Genomic DNA, 12,705 nt, shown 5'->3' on the forward strand with positions numbered 1-12,705 from the left:
TCCATTATCTTCCCTGGCACAGAAGTTAAACTAACTGGTCTGTAGTTGGGATGAGGTTCCACTTAGCATCTCCCATGGCTGCTTCAGCACTAAATTAGCCCACGTTTCTGGCATCTGCTAGCAGGGCTATGTGTAAACTGGACTCTGCATGCTCTTAGCAGAGGGCCAGGGTGAGGGGAGAGATTTGGAACCTGCCCCCCTCTACACCGATTTCTTTCTCTCTCTCTGGTGTTCCATGTTAAAGCCACTTCCCGATCAGAGATGTCTGGAGCCTTCTCCTCCCTCAACCTGCTCCCATCCTGATCTTGTAATACACGTTCACCACTTCAGACCAACAGCACATAGGTGATACAGTAAGCCCCACCAAAAAGAAATCCTTTAATATATAGCAATAATGAAACGGGATACACAAAACTAAACAGTCATCAGCACTCAGACACAGGACTCCGGCCTAAGAAATCTGGCCAGGGACAATGGTTTGGTTTTCCCCCGTCAGGCCGCCTCTGGGACCTGTTCTCCACCACACTGAATTCAGCCTTGGTTGGAGAGGGGCGCTGGCTGGGGGTGGAGAGGTGGGGCGGCAGGTTCCAAAACCACAGTGTTTTGGACTGACTCTTTGCTTTGATTTCCGGGGCTGGCTGGGCGTGTTCCCATCCTCGGCAGCCAGACCTGGCTTGGGTGGGACAGACGTTTCGAATGTGAGGGAAGGGGCCCCGCTCTGGCTGAAGCGGCAGTCTTTGTGTTGCGGGTGGTCCCACATGGAATGGTCTATATTACAAACTAGGGAGCATATGCACATTTATACAGAGGACTCTTGCCCCGGGGCTGGGGGACCCCAGAACTAGACACCAGAGCGACCCACTTGCCTTTAAATATATTGGGTTTGTTTCCTTTAGTGTTTCTAAACTATGTACATCGTTGTGCTTGTAGATGACCCATCACCAGATGAAGTCAGTCTGTCAGGGCGTTTGGGGAACTGCCTGGTCTTTCTGATGGAGCCAGGTTCCTTTGCTTCTGCTGCTGCTGCAGTCCCAGGGAAAGGAATGGAAGAGGCTTTCCAGACCCCCCCCCCCCCCCTTCCACTGCAATTCATCATTGGCCCAACCCCGCTGAGCAGGGAGCGGAGGTGGATCTCCAAGCGTGCTCCTGTGATGTTCTGACATTCCCAGAGATGGCAGGGAGCCAGAGCACATGAGCACTGGGGGCGGGCCTGAAGCCAACTCGGTGCTGTGCCCATCTAGGAGCTGGGATGGGTGGAGATGGCTTCTGGAGGCCTTCAAAGGCAATGCTGTGTCTGCTTCGCCAGGCCCTGGGAGAGAACCTCATACTGGGCTCCATGGCTCTCTGCTTTCCTTCAGCACGTGTCCCCAATGGCCTTAGGCTGTGCGGCAATGTACACAGAGGTGCCAGTCTCCATCCTGAACCTCCATGAGCCCAGGCAGAGCTGAGCATCCTAGAGCCAGCAGAGGAAGCCAGCGGGAGGCTGGGTGCCACCAGCCCCATTCCAAGAAGTTGCTTTGCTTTGTTCTTCTCCAGCTGTGGTTTGTAGGACACCTCCAGGGCCAATCAGTGGGGCCAGTACACCCAGCATGTTGGTGACCTGGCACGTTAGCATAGCCCGAGTGCGTCTGTGTCACGGAGGCTCCAGGAACGGTCTGAGAGGGCCATCTCCGTTGCACGGGAAGGATTCCCAGAGCCAGCTGCTCCAGGGTCCCTTTTGTGGGGCAGGTTCTGAGAGTTCAGACAAGGGGGTTATTGTCCAGGCCAAAGTCCTGGGCTGCCTCAGCCCTGGTCCTTGCCCAGTAGAGAGGAGAGGCGCGTGTCTGGGAAGCTGTGGGATGGATGAGTGTGGAGGTGCCTCAGGGCGGAGGCAAGGACGAGGGCATGGAGGGCCTTTGGGCCGGGTGGCTGCGATCTATTGGGGATGGCTTCAGTTGTTCTCAAACAGGGAGAGCAGGTCGTCGTTGCTGTTGTTGGGGAGATCTGGTGGGCCCAGGTAGGAGAGCAGCTCGTCGGGGTTTGTCAGTTCGGGAAGAAGCTAAGGGCAAGAAACAGAACGAAATTACTAGGGCACCCTGGGCCCAGAGAACGCCACGCAGGCGGCCCATAGCCAGCAACAACCCGCCCAGCCTCCTGGGGAAAAGCCAGAGCTGAGGGTGCTGCTCTGGACAAGGGGAGAAAGTAAATGGCAGAGCCACAAAAGAACCCAGGAGCCCTGATTCCAGCCCCCAGAACCAACCCCTCAGTGTACGGCCTTCTCCCTGCTGCAAGCAGCACCCAGGAGCCCTGACTCCAGCCCCGACTCTAGAACAGACCCCTAGTCTGGTGACCTTTCCTCTCCATAAAGCCAAGCTCCAGGCTATCCCCTCTCCACCCTTGCATTCCCACATGGAGAGATCGGCTTCTGATCAGGCACACCACTAGGCTCCAGAATTTGGGAGCTGCCCTCCAGCCCTCTGTTGGGGCCACACCATGACCTCCTCCTCAGCCTATAAAACACTATCCAGGACGGGACGTTTGGCCCCATCTCACCCAGCCTGGCATGTCAGGCGACAGCTGGTGCGAAGGCCCAAGGCTGCCCAGAGAGCTGTGGTGAGCCAGTGTTGCCCAGTTTGCTCTGGGCATGGCAGTTCAATGGATTTCTTCGGCCTGCTTTTGAAAACCCAGCAGGAGTAACTGCTAGCTGAGCACCCATGGAGCAGAGGGGGATGGGCTGGGAAGAGGGGCTGCAGCCTCCAAGTCCCTGCCCCACACAAGCCATGTGGAAAGGTTATCTTTTTATGTCAGCCCCCAAAATAGCCAGCAGCTGCAAACTCTCCTGCAGGGAGATCAGGAGCCAGAGGGTGGGGGCAGCATATTCCCCCAGTGCTGGGACCTTCCCCACTAACACCATGGTCCCCATGTCCAGTCACAGCCCCCTGGGAAAACAATGCCAGCTCCCAGCAGAGAGGGGGCAACTTGATCCTCAGCTAGATCCAGCAGCTGATGTGTTTGGCAGTCCCTCCCCGGACAGGGGCAAGGGAGACTCCCAAGCCCCGGGGGCTCCTGGTTCAGAGTGAGCTCAGAGCGAATGTGAACAGTGGCATGTGGTGCTGCAGGGCTGGGGAGAACCGGGTCCCCGCTGGGGCACAGATCTCTGGAGCGATGACACGTCTGGGGCAGGCAGAAGCCAAGAGCCGAGCCCTACAGTGCTGCTGAGAGTGCACTAATGAGACACCTGTGCGGCGGGGGAAGGCGACAGGAAATTCCAGCCGCTGCAGATGGTTCTGGGTTCAGCTGGCTGGGCAGAGTGGGATTAGTGCTGGCTGGAGGCCTGAGACAGCGCAGCGCCCACGGGGTGGAAGCCTCGCCAATGCCCGGGGGGTCTCTGAGCAGACATAGGAAGGGGATGCACAAAGGGAACAGCATGAGGAAGCACTGGCTATGGGCATGCCTCCTCTTCCCCCACCCCTCTAATGCAGCACCAGCCAAGTGGAGCTCAAACCCCTGACCTACTGCCCAGAAGAGTCTGACGGGGCGATGGGATGGGGATCAAGCCTCATTCCCAACCCAAGACCATCTGCGCCCCAGGCCTGAGGCCATAAGTCCTGCAGCCAGGAAGCCTTCGGGGAAGCCGGTGGGAGCCAGACCACGTGGGGAACAAACCATACCCTCCACGGGGACTGTGTGGCGAAGGCACTCGACTGCACTCCTGGAGGGCATGGCTCAGAGTCTCACACCTCCAGCTGCCCTGTTGCAAGGTGGCGGCAAATCCATCGAGCTAGGGCAGTTCAAGGGGGTCGGCCATGAGGCTGGCTGCATCGCCGCCTCACGTACCGCTGGCTCTGAAACTGACTTGCCTTAAGTGGCGCGGGGGAACTTTGAAGAGCACATGTCCCTGCAGCCCTCCTGCCCTGGGGCAAAGGCCCTGAGCATGTGGGGATTTTCACTTCGATAGCAGGGGGCACTGAGCTGGGCTCTTTGGCACACAAGTTTCTCAGACCCCATACCCAGTGAGCATGGGAGCCAGGTGCCAGTGGGCTCAGCCAGCAATGGGCTCAGGCACTGTTGGCTAATCACAGAACTGGGCTTCAGTCCGGAAGGTCCCCGCAACTAGTGCAGACCGGTGCCTCAGGGCTTCCCCTGCCCTGCTTAGAGACAGAAGACTCAGCGCGGGGGGGAGTGCAGCCCCACACACTAGTCCCGGAGCTGGGCAGGGCACACTTAGGAGGAGTCAGGTTACTTACATCGAGGGAAGGCTCTGGCCCTTCCCCAGCTCCCGGCATGCCCGGCTGCCCCACCATCCCAGGCCCAGGGTTAAAGGCAAGATCCCCTGCATGTGCTGGACCCCCGGATCCCGCCTGCCCAATGGGCTGCCGGGACTGCGGGGGGGGAGGGTTCCGATGATGGAGCTGCTGTCCCGACTGGCCACTGAGGTTGGGGTTATGAAGCCCCTGCTGCACAGGATTGTGGGATGGATCCATCCTGCCAGATGGAGGCATCTGAGAGAGAGGAAGAAAATCTGGCGATGAGAAACCATTCTCTGAGGTGTGGAGTGGCCAGGCCTGAAGCAGGACCCCAGCGTCACACCCAGGGCCATACCGACACCCAGCATACACGCCTCCCCCCTTAACACCCCCACAAACATGCCACTGACATGCACCCTGCCCCACACTCCCCTCACAACCACCCGTGGCTCTCATGGAGCCTGGTATTTTACAGCTGATGTGAACAGGCAGAATGGTGCCCCTGCATTCCCACCTTCCCGAAGAGCCTGCCACACTGCCCACTGTGGGGTGCGGGCCGCGGCGAAGCGAGGTGCGCTCTCACTCACCCACTTCTGGAGATTGGGCCCTGGTTCTGGCTCTCCTGCACCAGATAGCAAATAACCACGCCTGCTTCAGAAACCCACCGATCAAAGGACAGGATGCTATTGGGCAAGGCAACATGCTGCCAAGCAGCCCGGGCATATCCAGTGAACCAGCTGTGAGCTGGCACAAACACTAGTGAGGAAGCGCAGCGTCCTGCCAGCTCCACTGCTCAAGGGCCTGGGAGGAACAGCTCACCCCAGCCACAGGGAGAGCACTCCCCTCCCACACACACACAGCCCCTGCCCCCTCCAGGGAAGCCCAGCTGACCTGTCCGGTGATGGAGGGAGCCGGTGGCTTGTCGGGGGTCAGGAGGCTGCTGGGAATGTCCGATTGGTAGGAGATGGGGGGAGGCCCTGGAGTGAATTCGTTTAATGTCGGGGTGCCGGGGTTTGTGGGAGGGAACGAGTCCGGGAAACTGCCGGGGCCGGAGAAGCTGGAACCTGCAAAAGGAAACCCTGTCAGAGCAGAACCAGGTGTGCCAGGGTGGGGCGGGGCGCTCTGAAGCAGGACACCCATGGGCAGTTCCCTGGGAATCCCATCATGAGCTGCTGGGCACACTCAGCTCCAGGGCAACTCCCTGCACTTCATCCAGCAGCAGGGTCCTCTTGGCCACCCTGCCCTGCCTGCTCCCCCAAAAGGAAGCCAGTGGAGACCCCGTCTTTGTTCCTTCCCTCTGGTCAGAGGCCCCCGTTCCTGATGCCTAGCCCATCCCTCCACCCAAAGGCCCCATTCCCTGCTCCCTTGCCTGCCCCCCTACCTGAAGGCCCCATTCCCTGCCCCCCAACTTGAAGGCCCCATTCCGTGCCCCCTTGCCTGCCCCCCCACCTGAAGGCCCCATTCCTTGCCCCCTTGCCCGTCCCCCTCCCCAACCTGAGACCCTCTCTCCCCTTCCCCCCAGCCCAGAGGCCCAGTCCCCCCCCGCCCAGTCACTCACTCTGGCTGCTGTAGTCGCTGGCACTGCCGCTGGTGGGCGGGGGCTGCAGGGGCGTGAATGGTGAGGAGCCGGGGCCCAGGGCAGCGATCATCTCCATGACATTGGGCATCACCATGTGAGTGGGGCTCATGGTCCGGCAGCGCTTCAGCACAGGGCCATCCTGCTCCTCCTTGATGTGAATGTCGGGCTTGATGGGTACTGGCTTCCAGCTGCACGTGGGGTCGATGGTGATCTCCTCATAGTCGGAGCTGGGTGGGCACAGAGGGGCAGGTCAGGGCGGACAGAGCTCACATACCTGCGGGGACCGCCAGGGTCCCTGACATCAGCCAGCCTGGGGCAACTGGGCTACGGCTGCAGCAGCCCTGTGCGTGGCAGCTTTCCAAGAGGGGTGAGGAAGGAGCATGGGGGGCTGCATCCTGGCAAAGCCCTCCAGAGACCCGTCGCCTGTGCTGGGAGCTGCGCTAGCCCCTGCTCTGGAGCCGGCCTCTCCCTTCCTGGGGGTGGGCCGGACCTGTTCCCTGAAGTCCCTGGGTTTAGCTGGGCAGAGGAGTCAGCAGAGCAGGGCTGTCATGATGAGGGCTGTGGAGAGATGGGGTGTGGGAGCAGGGCCGGCAGGGGGCTCTGTACAAGGGGCGGCTGCAGGCAGGGCCCAGCCTTCCCAGCCTCTAGTGCTGGTCTGTCCTGTTAGTCATGCGGAGGGGCCAGCTCAAGAGCTGCAGGGACTGGAGCCCTCTGTCAAGGTGCAGCCTTCCCCCCAGTCTGCCCCAGGCTGTGCTGGAGGGACCCCTCTGGCGGTGGAAGGGGAGGGGTGTCCAGCGCTCTCTGCTGAGGCTGCTAAGATGGGACTTTTAGCTGGACACACCCAGCCACTGCCTGAACCCTGCACTGGGCTCTGGGGACAGGCACAGCCCAGCACTCAGCTCAGTCTTGTTCTGGGGTCCCCTGGGAAAACATATTGTTCCCCCCTCCCACTAAGCAGGGGTCTCTGGAGAGCACTGCAAGGTGCTCTGTCCCACAAGGCACAGCTCTCCCATCCCTTGGGCTCCCACCCAGAGCTGTCCATTCCCCAGGAGCCCCTACCGACCCCACCCAAGTCATGTGCTGCCCGGACGACCCTCCACCGCACACAGGGATTCCCTCTTCAGCCCCTCCGCCATCTGCCCTCTCCTGGGCGTGGGGGACGGGGACGGGGGGGGGGGAGGGTAGGGGGCAGGTCAGGGGTCTCCAGAGCAAATCCCCTAATCGGCCTGGCTTTTGGGGGGCAGGTTGTGCCCCCAGACAGACACTAACTCCACCAGCTCTCTCTCTCTCTGGCACACATCTGCCCTCTGGTGGCGAGAGGGAAACACAACAGTGCAGCATAGTGCGGGAACTCAAGCAGGGCACTTACTTCTGAATGTAGATCAGGATCCCCAGCATGTACTGATCCACCTCTAGTCCTTCCAGCAGGGCTGTTTTACTGAGGACAAGACAAGGGAGGGGTCTGAGAACGGAGCCCAGTCACACCATTCAGCTCCTCGTAGGAGCTGGGGACTCAAATCCAAAACAGCATCCACAGCCAGAGGAACCTAGTGCTGCTCCCCTCCCCCCACAAACCCCCTGGGCCCTGAGAGTGGGTCATAAAGCACTGTACAAAGGTGGGTTGGTATCTTTATCCCCGTTATACAGAGGGGGAAACTAAAGCATAGAAAGGGCAAGTCCCAGGTCACCCAGCAGCAGAGCTGCGGATAGGACCCAGTTCTCCAGCTTCTCAGCCCCCTGCTCTGAGCACTAGAGTCTGCTACACTGGTGCCGCTCTCCCCTGCCCCATGACAGCAGTTCAGCCAGAGTGTGAGGGGGTGGGGAGTGTGGGGGGGGGGGGTCAGTCTGGGCTGCCCACTCCACAGAGCACGACCACTCACTTGCAAACAGGACACCGCCACGTTCCCCTCTCGCAGTTCAGCTGCAGGTAGGACTCCAAGTCGAAGCACTGAGCAGGGAGAGAAAGTGAGACAAGCAGTCACCCTGAGGGTCAGGGGGGGGAGAAGGCAGCAAAGTGCTGCCTCCAGGTGGCAGGGAGAGAGACAGCCCAGGCACTGGGCTAGCAGCCTAGCCTTACAATGTCCCCAGTGAGAGGTCTCCCACCCCTTCCCTGGAAAGACTCTTCTGCCGCCTGAGAGATCTCACTGCCATTCTGTCCCTTTTCCACTAGTCAGAGCCCTTTATTTCTGGTCCTCTCAGCATGTGCCTGAGCCCAGATGCCTGGCGGGGAGCACAAGCAGTGTGGGGGTGGGGGGGGGGTCTCACCTGTATGTGCCTGCAGTCATGCCCTCGGGCAGGGAGCTGGATTCTCCGGAAGGTGATGGGACACTTCAGCGACACCTTGATAGCTGTCTGCTCCACGCCGTCCTCCCCATTGGGACCCGGAGTCCCTGGGATCGTCCCGCTGCTGAAGTTTCGCTTTACTAGGTATTGAGAGGGAAAGGCCATTGAGAACAGCACCGTCACTTCCTGGGGAGCTGGGCTCAGACAGAGGGAGGTTCCAGGCCTGTGGAGCCAGCCTGCCAGGAAGCTGCACAGCCCCTCACTCCAACCCCTTAGGGAGACTTGCTTCACATGGCAGGGCTGGGAGGGGAGACCAGCAGGGGGCTAGTTAGAGTGGGGGGGCTTGTGCAGAGTTAACAAGCAGTGCTGGGACCAGGCCTTGCTGCCCTTATGGGTCAGCTGGTGGCAACTCAGGCTGGGGGGGGGGTGTAACTGCTGGTCACCACTAGGGTGCCCCCTGGTGCTCAAAGGCATGCATGCCACCCCTAGCACAAGGAATTGGAATGTCAAGGGTCAGACGCCCAGATGTGTATGAACTGCACTAGCCCATTGCGATGGGCACCTGAGCCAGCAGGAGGGGAGAGCCCTTAGGAACACACCAGCTGGGCTTGGATGGGGGAGCACTGACTGGTGCCCTAATTACTAACTCCTTGCCCTCCTCTTTGCCTTTCACCCGAGGATCTCCAAGCTCCTTAGTCACTAATTGACTGTGTGGCAGCTCAGTATCATTATCTCCATTTAACAGCTGGGGAAACTGAGGCACAGAGGAGGGCAGGGGCATACCCAAGGTGAGAACCCAGGAGTCCTGACTCCCAGTCCCTTTCTCTAACTATAAGCCCACAAAGACAGAACCCAGTGCTGCTTGGAGTTCCTCCTTCCAGCTCCCATCCACAGCAGCTCCACCAGCAGCACTGCCCACAGGGCTAAGGCCTCCAAGCTCATGACACGTCAAAGGAGCCATCTTGCGGCCCAACGGGGGCACTCACTTTTGGTGATGCAGTGCTCGGCTGGTAGCAGGCGCTTCTTTATTAACCCTTGCAGCACTGACCGAACAGAGGGCCGGTGCACCAGTTGCAGGACAAAGAGGTGAGACTGCAAAGAGGAAGGGAGAGAGGTTAGCTGGGCCGGGAGAGGGTGAGCATTTGTGCGTGTGCACAAATCAGACCAGCGTTGCCATGCCTCTCCCCCGGTGTCCCCAGGCTTCCATATCCACATCTATCGATTGCACCGGTAGATCCCCAGGGCTCTGCACAAGAATCCCAGCCAACAGGCTCCACTGAACTGTCTCGTTGAGCCTTCTAGTGTGTCTGGAGTCCCTGGCCCTTTTAAATGGCCACCCACACTCCTAATGACATGGCTATAGACTGTGTCCAGTATACGTGGTCAGGGCCACCCTGCATCTCATCCCCAAAGGCTGAGCAGAGCTTTCCCAGCTACCCGGAGGCTGAACCCAAAGCCCCTTCTAGGGGGACATTATGGGTGGCAGCAGTAGTGCCACCTAGGATTAAGGTTGCTCGACACTTCCCATTCTAAGACCCCTTTTTTAGCTATTTATAACTTTGCCAAATGTTAACTGCTCAGGCTGAACTTTTCCACACCGAGAGTCTGCTTCAGGCTGCATTTTCTGGGCCAGTTTCAGCGAAAAGGGCTCAGCTGTTTCCAAGACCAAGACTAGGAAATAACACCTCGTTTTGCCCATGGTCAAAAAACTCTTGCAAGCATTTCGCTGAGAAGCTCTAGCACCCCCACGCTTTGGGGCGGGGGTTAAAACGTGACAAGGGGTTGCCCTCTGGTATAAGCAAAGTGCACAGGCAACCTACATTGAGGAATTTCCTAGCTTTTGACTACTTGACTTTTCAACCTTAATGTTCTTTTCACACGAGGTGTGGGGTTTTTTGGTGTTGGGTTTTTTCTGGTTTTGTGTTTTTTACTGTAATATGCCATTGGAACATCCGACCAAGGGCTGGGATGAATTCTCCATCACCGGCAAGGTTTCAATCACAATTGGCTGTTCTGCTAAAAGATCTGCTCTAGTTCAAACAGGAATTAATTCAGGGCAGTCCTATGGCCTGTGTTATGCCAGAGGTCAGCCTAAATAATCCGAGTGGTCCCTTCTGGTTCAATAAGCTGTGAATTTAGGTTCTCTCTCATAGTCTGCTCCAGGGAACACAGAAATCCAGTTCTGGTTCTTCCCCTCCCTCCCAGAGTCCAGGCTGTGACTTCTGGAATACCTGCCCCAGAGGTCAATCCACCTACCCCAGGATGCGCTGTATCTCCAGCGGATGGGGCTGCCATGCTGCTGGTCTAGCCGAACTTGGTTAGTCAGGGCTAGATTTTCTGTTGGGGGGGTGGTGCATGCTGGGAGTAAGGAACCAATTGGGAACCATCCCAACCATTAATAATCTTTTGCCCTTCTATGGTGCCTTTAAATGGTGGAGCTCAACATGCTTTAACTAAGCAAGCCTGGAAGGTAAGTTTAATGTGCACATGGCTTAGGCCACACTCCTTCCCAGAGCTAGGAACAGAACTAAGGAGTGAGTTCCCATCTCTAACCATTACTCCACCCTCCCTACTAACGCCAGAGCTCCAGCTCAGGACTCCTGGATCTCACTGCTCTGCTCTAACCAGCAGACCACGCTGTCTCCAATAGGCGAAGGTACGGGTGCCCCTCTGGGATGCTGCTGGATGGAGCATGTGGATGCTGTGAGATACAGGTGCCCTTGGGAGGCCATGCCCACATCTCCTGGCCTGGCAGAGATGGTGTGTGGTGTCTGGCCTCTGACTGGCCGTGGTCAGGAAATGGGTTTTTATTCCCATGAAAAATCTTGGGTTTTCGTCAAAAAAATGAAAACTAAAATATTTCTATTTGGTAATGCTGCTGTGGTGCCTCATAGGAGTTGTAGTTCAGGTGCCTCATGCTCTCATTCTCTATGGGCTGGACTTCAGTTTCTCCTCCTGATGAAGGCAGGTGGTGGTATCATGGGAGTCCCTGGCTGTGGTGCATCATGGGAAAGCGAGTCTGGCTCGGGAACCTGGCCCTTAGAGTAAAATGTTGCATAAGAGGAAAATGAACTACAACTCCCATGAGGTGTGGCAGCAGCATTGTCGAATGGAAACATTCAGCATTTGTTTCTTTGATGAAAAATCAAAAATGGAACCAGGCGATAGACCAGAGCAGATCTTTTAGCAAAACATCCAACCTTAATTTAAAAAATGTCAGTGATGGAGAATCCACCATGAGCCTTGGGAAATTGTTCCATTGGTTAATTACTCTCACTGGTAAAAATTTACACCTTATTTCCAGTCTGAATTTGTCTAGCTTCAACTTCCAGCCAGTGGATCATGTTAGACCTTTCACTGCTAGACTGAGGAGCCCATTATTAAATATTTGTTCCCCACGTAGGTACTGACAGAGTGTGATGAAGTCACCCGTTAGCCTTTTCGTTGTTGTTGAGCTAAACAGACTGAGCTCTGTGAGTCTCTCACACTCAGGCACGTTTTCTAATCCTTTAATCATTCTTGTGGCTCTTCTCTGCCCCCTCTCTAATTTATCAACACCTCTCCTGAATTGTGGGCACCAGAACTGGACACAGGATTCTAGCAGCGGTCGCACCAGTGCCAAATGAGCAGGACTGGGCCCACGGTGTGATGTAACTTTACAACAAGCATGTGTGCACACATATACACACACACACGCTTGTGTGCATCTGGCAGGGTCTGCGAGCTTGTCAGTCCGTGCATGTACTCGAATCTGGGCAGGCAGGGGAGTGCAGGTCACTTACACAGCAGCAGGCGGTGACGGTTATCTGGATGGTGTTCCTCCCAGGCTGGCACACCTGCTTCAGGTAGAGGGGCTTGTGAGAAGTCTTGTTGTCTCCCCGCTCGATAGTCAGGGGCGTGGCATTGACGCTGACCTGGACTGAGGCCGGCCAGTTAGTGTTCATCTGTCGGTCCTCGTGGTGGTAGCATTTGAACTGGAGCTCCAGGTCAGGCCTTGGGCAGGAGGAAAGCTAGCTGAGTGACCCCAGAGAGTTCTTTGGACGGGCTGAGGGTGGCGTAGAGGGAGATAGGCTAGGAGCCTGTGGAACAGGGACTCAGGGTAGCTCCAGGGCCAGGGGCGGGACATCGGCCAGGTTCTCTCCATTGCCAGAGAGAAGGCAGACGGGATGGGGTTGTGACTCAGCGGTGAGGATCCTAGCTATGAAGGGGCCAGAGGGCAGTGCCTTGGGGTGGAGGGACCAGAGGGTGATGGTTGGACTGGGGCATGGGCAAAGGAGCAGATGCAGCTGTGGGGAGGCCTGCCCCTAGGGCGATGCCAAAGCTGCTGCACAGCCAGGAGGGCCAGGCACCATCCTGGTGCCAGGACTGCCCCGGTGCTGGGCCAGGCTGCATCTCCACCAGCAGGCGTGAGAGCGGCCAGGCCAGTGTGACGATGACCCAGAGTCGTAACAAGGAATTTTTGCACCTGAGGCAAAGTCCGGCTTCAGGCAATTCGGCGGCAGGTCCCTCTTGGAGGGAAGGACCTGCCACCGAATTGCCGCTGCCGCCGAATTGCCGCCAAAGAAGCGGCGGTGGTAGAGCTGCTGCTGAAGCGCCGCCGATCGTGTTTTTTTTTTT

The 12,705-nt window shown here is 57.7% G+C and overlaps 1 protein-coding gene across 2 annotated transcripts in view; it reads right to left on the reverse strand.

Annotated features, from left to right (window-relative positions):
* Positions 1-1,905: 1,905 nt before the first annotated feature.
* The window catches only part of LOC112119358 (zinc finger MIZ domain-containing protein 2), a 42,816-nt gene continuing 32,016 nt past the window's right edge, over positions 1,906-12,705 (reverse strand). For both annotated transcript variants that reach the window (XM_024217982.2, XM_024217981.2), the window contains 9 exons: positions 11,871-12,081; positions 9,075-9,180; positions 8,071-8,228; positions 7,686-7,753; positions 7,175-7,243; positions 5,785-6,032; positions 5,118-5,290; positions 4,227-4,481; positions 1,906-2,038 (listed from right to left, as the gene is read on the reverse strand). In XM_024217982.2, coding sequence (XP_024073750.2) covers positions 1,931-2,038; positions 4,227-4,481; positions 5,118-5,290; positions 5,785-6,032; positions 7,175-7,243; positions 7,686-7,753; positions 8,071-8,228; positions 9,075-9,180; positions 11,871-12,081 — 1,396 coding nt within the window. In that variant the 3' untranslated portion in view covers positions 1,906-1,930. The remainder of the gene's footprint in view (positions 2,039-4,226; positions 4,482-5,117; positions 5,291-5,784; positions 6,033-7,174; positions 7,244-7,685; positions 7,754-8,070; positions 8,229-9,074; positions 9,181-11,870; positions 12,082-12,705) is intronic.

The sequence above is a fragment of the Terrapene carolina genome, unplaced genomic scaffold (assembly GCF_002925995.2).
Source record: "Terrapene carolina triunguis isolate 2854851 unplaced genomic scaffold, T_m_triunguis-2.0 Scaffold51, whole genome shotgun sequence".
Classification (NCBI taxonomy): Eukaryota; Metazoa; Chordata; order Testudines; family Emydidae; genus Terrapene; species Terrapene triunguis.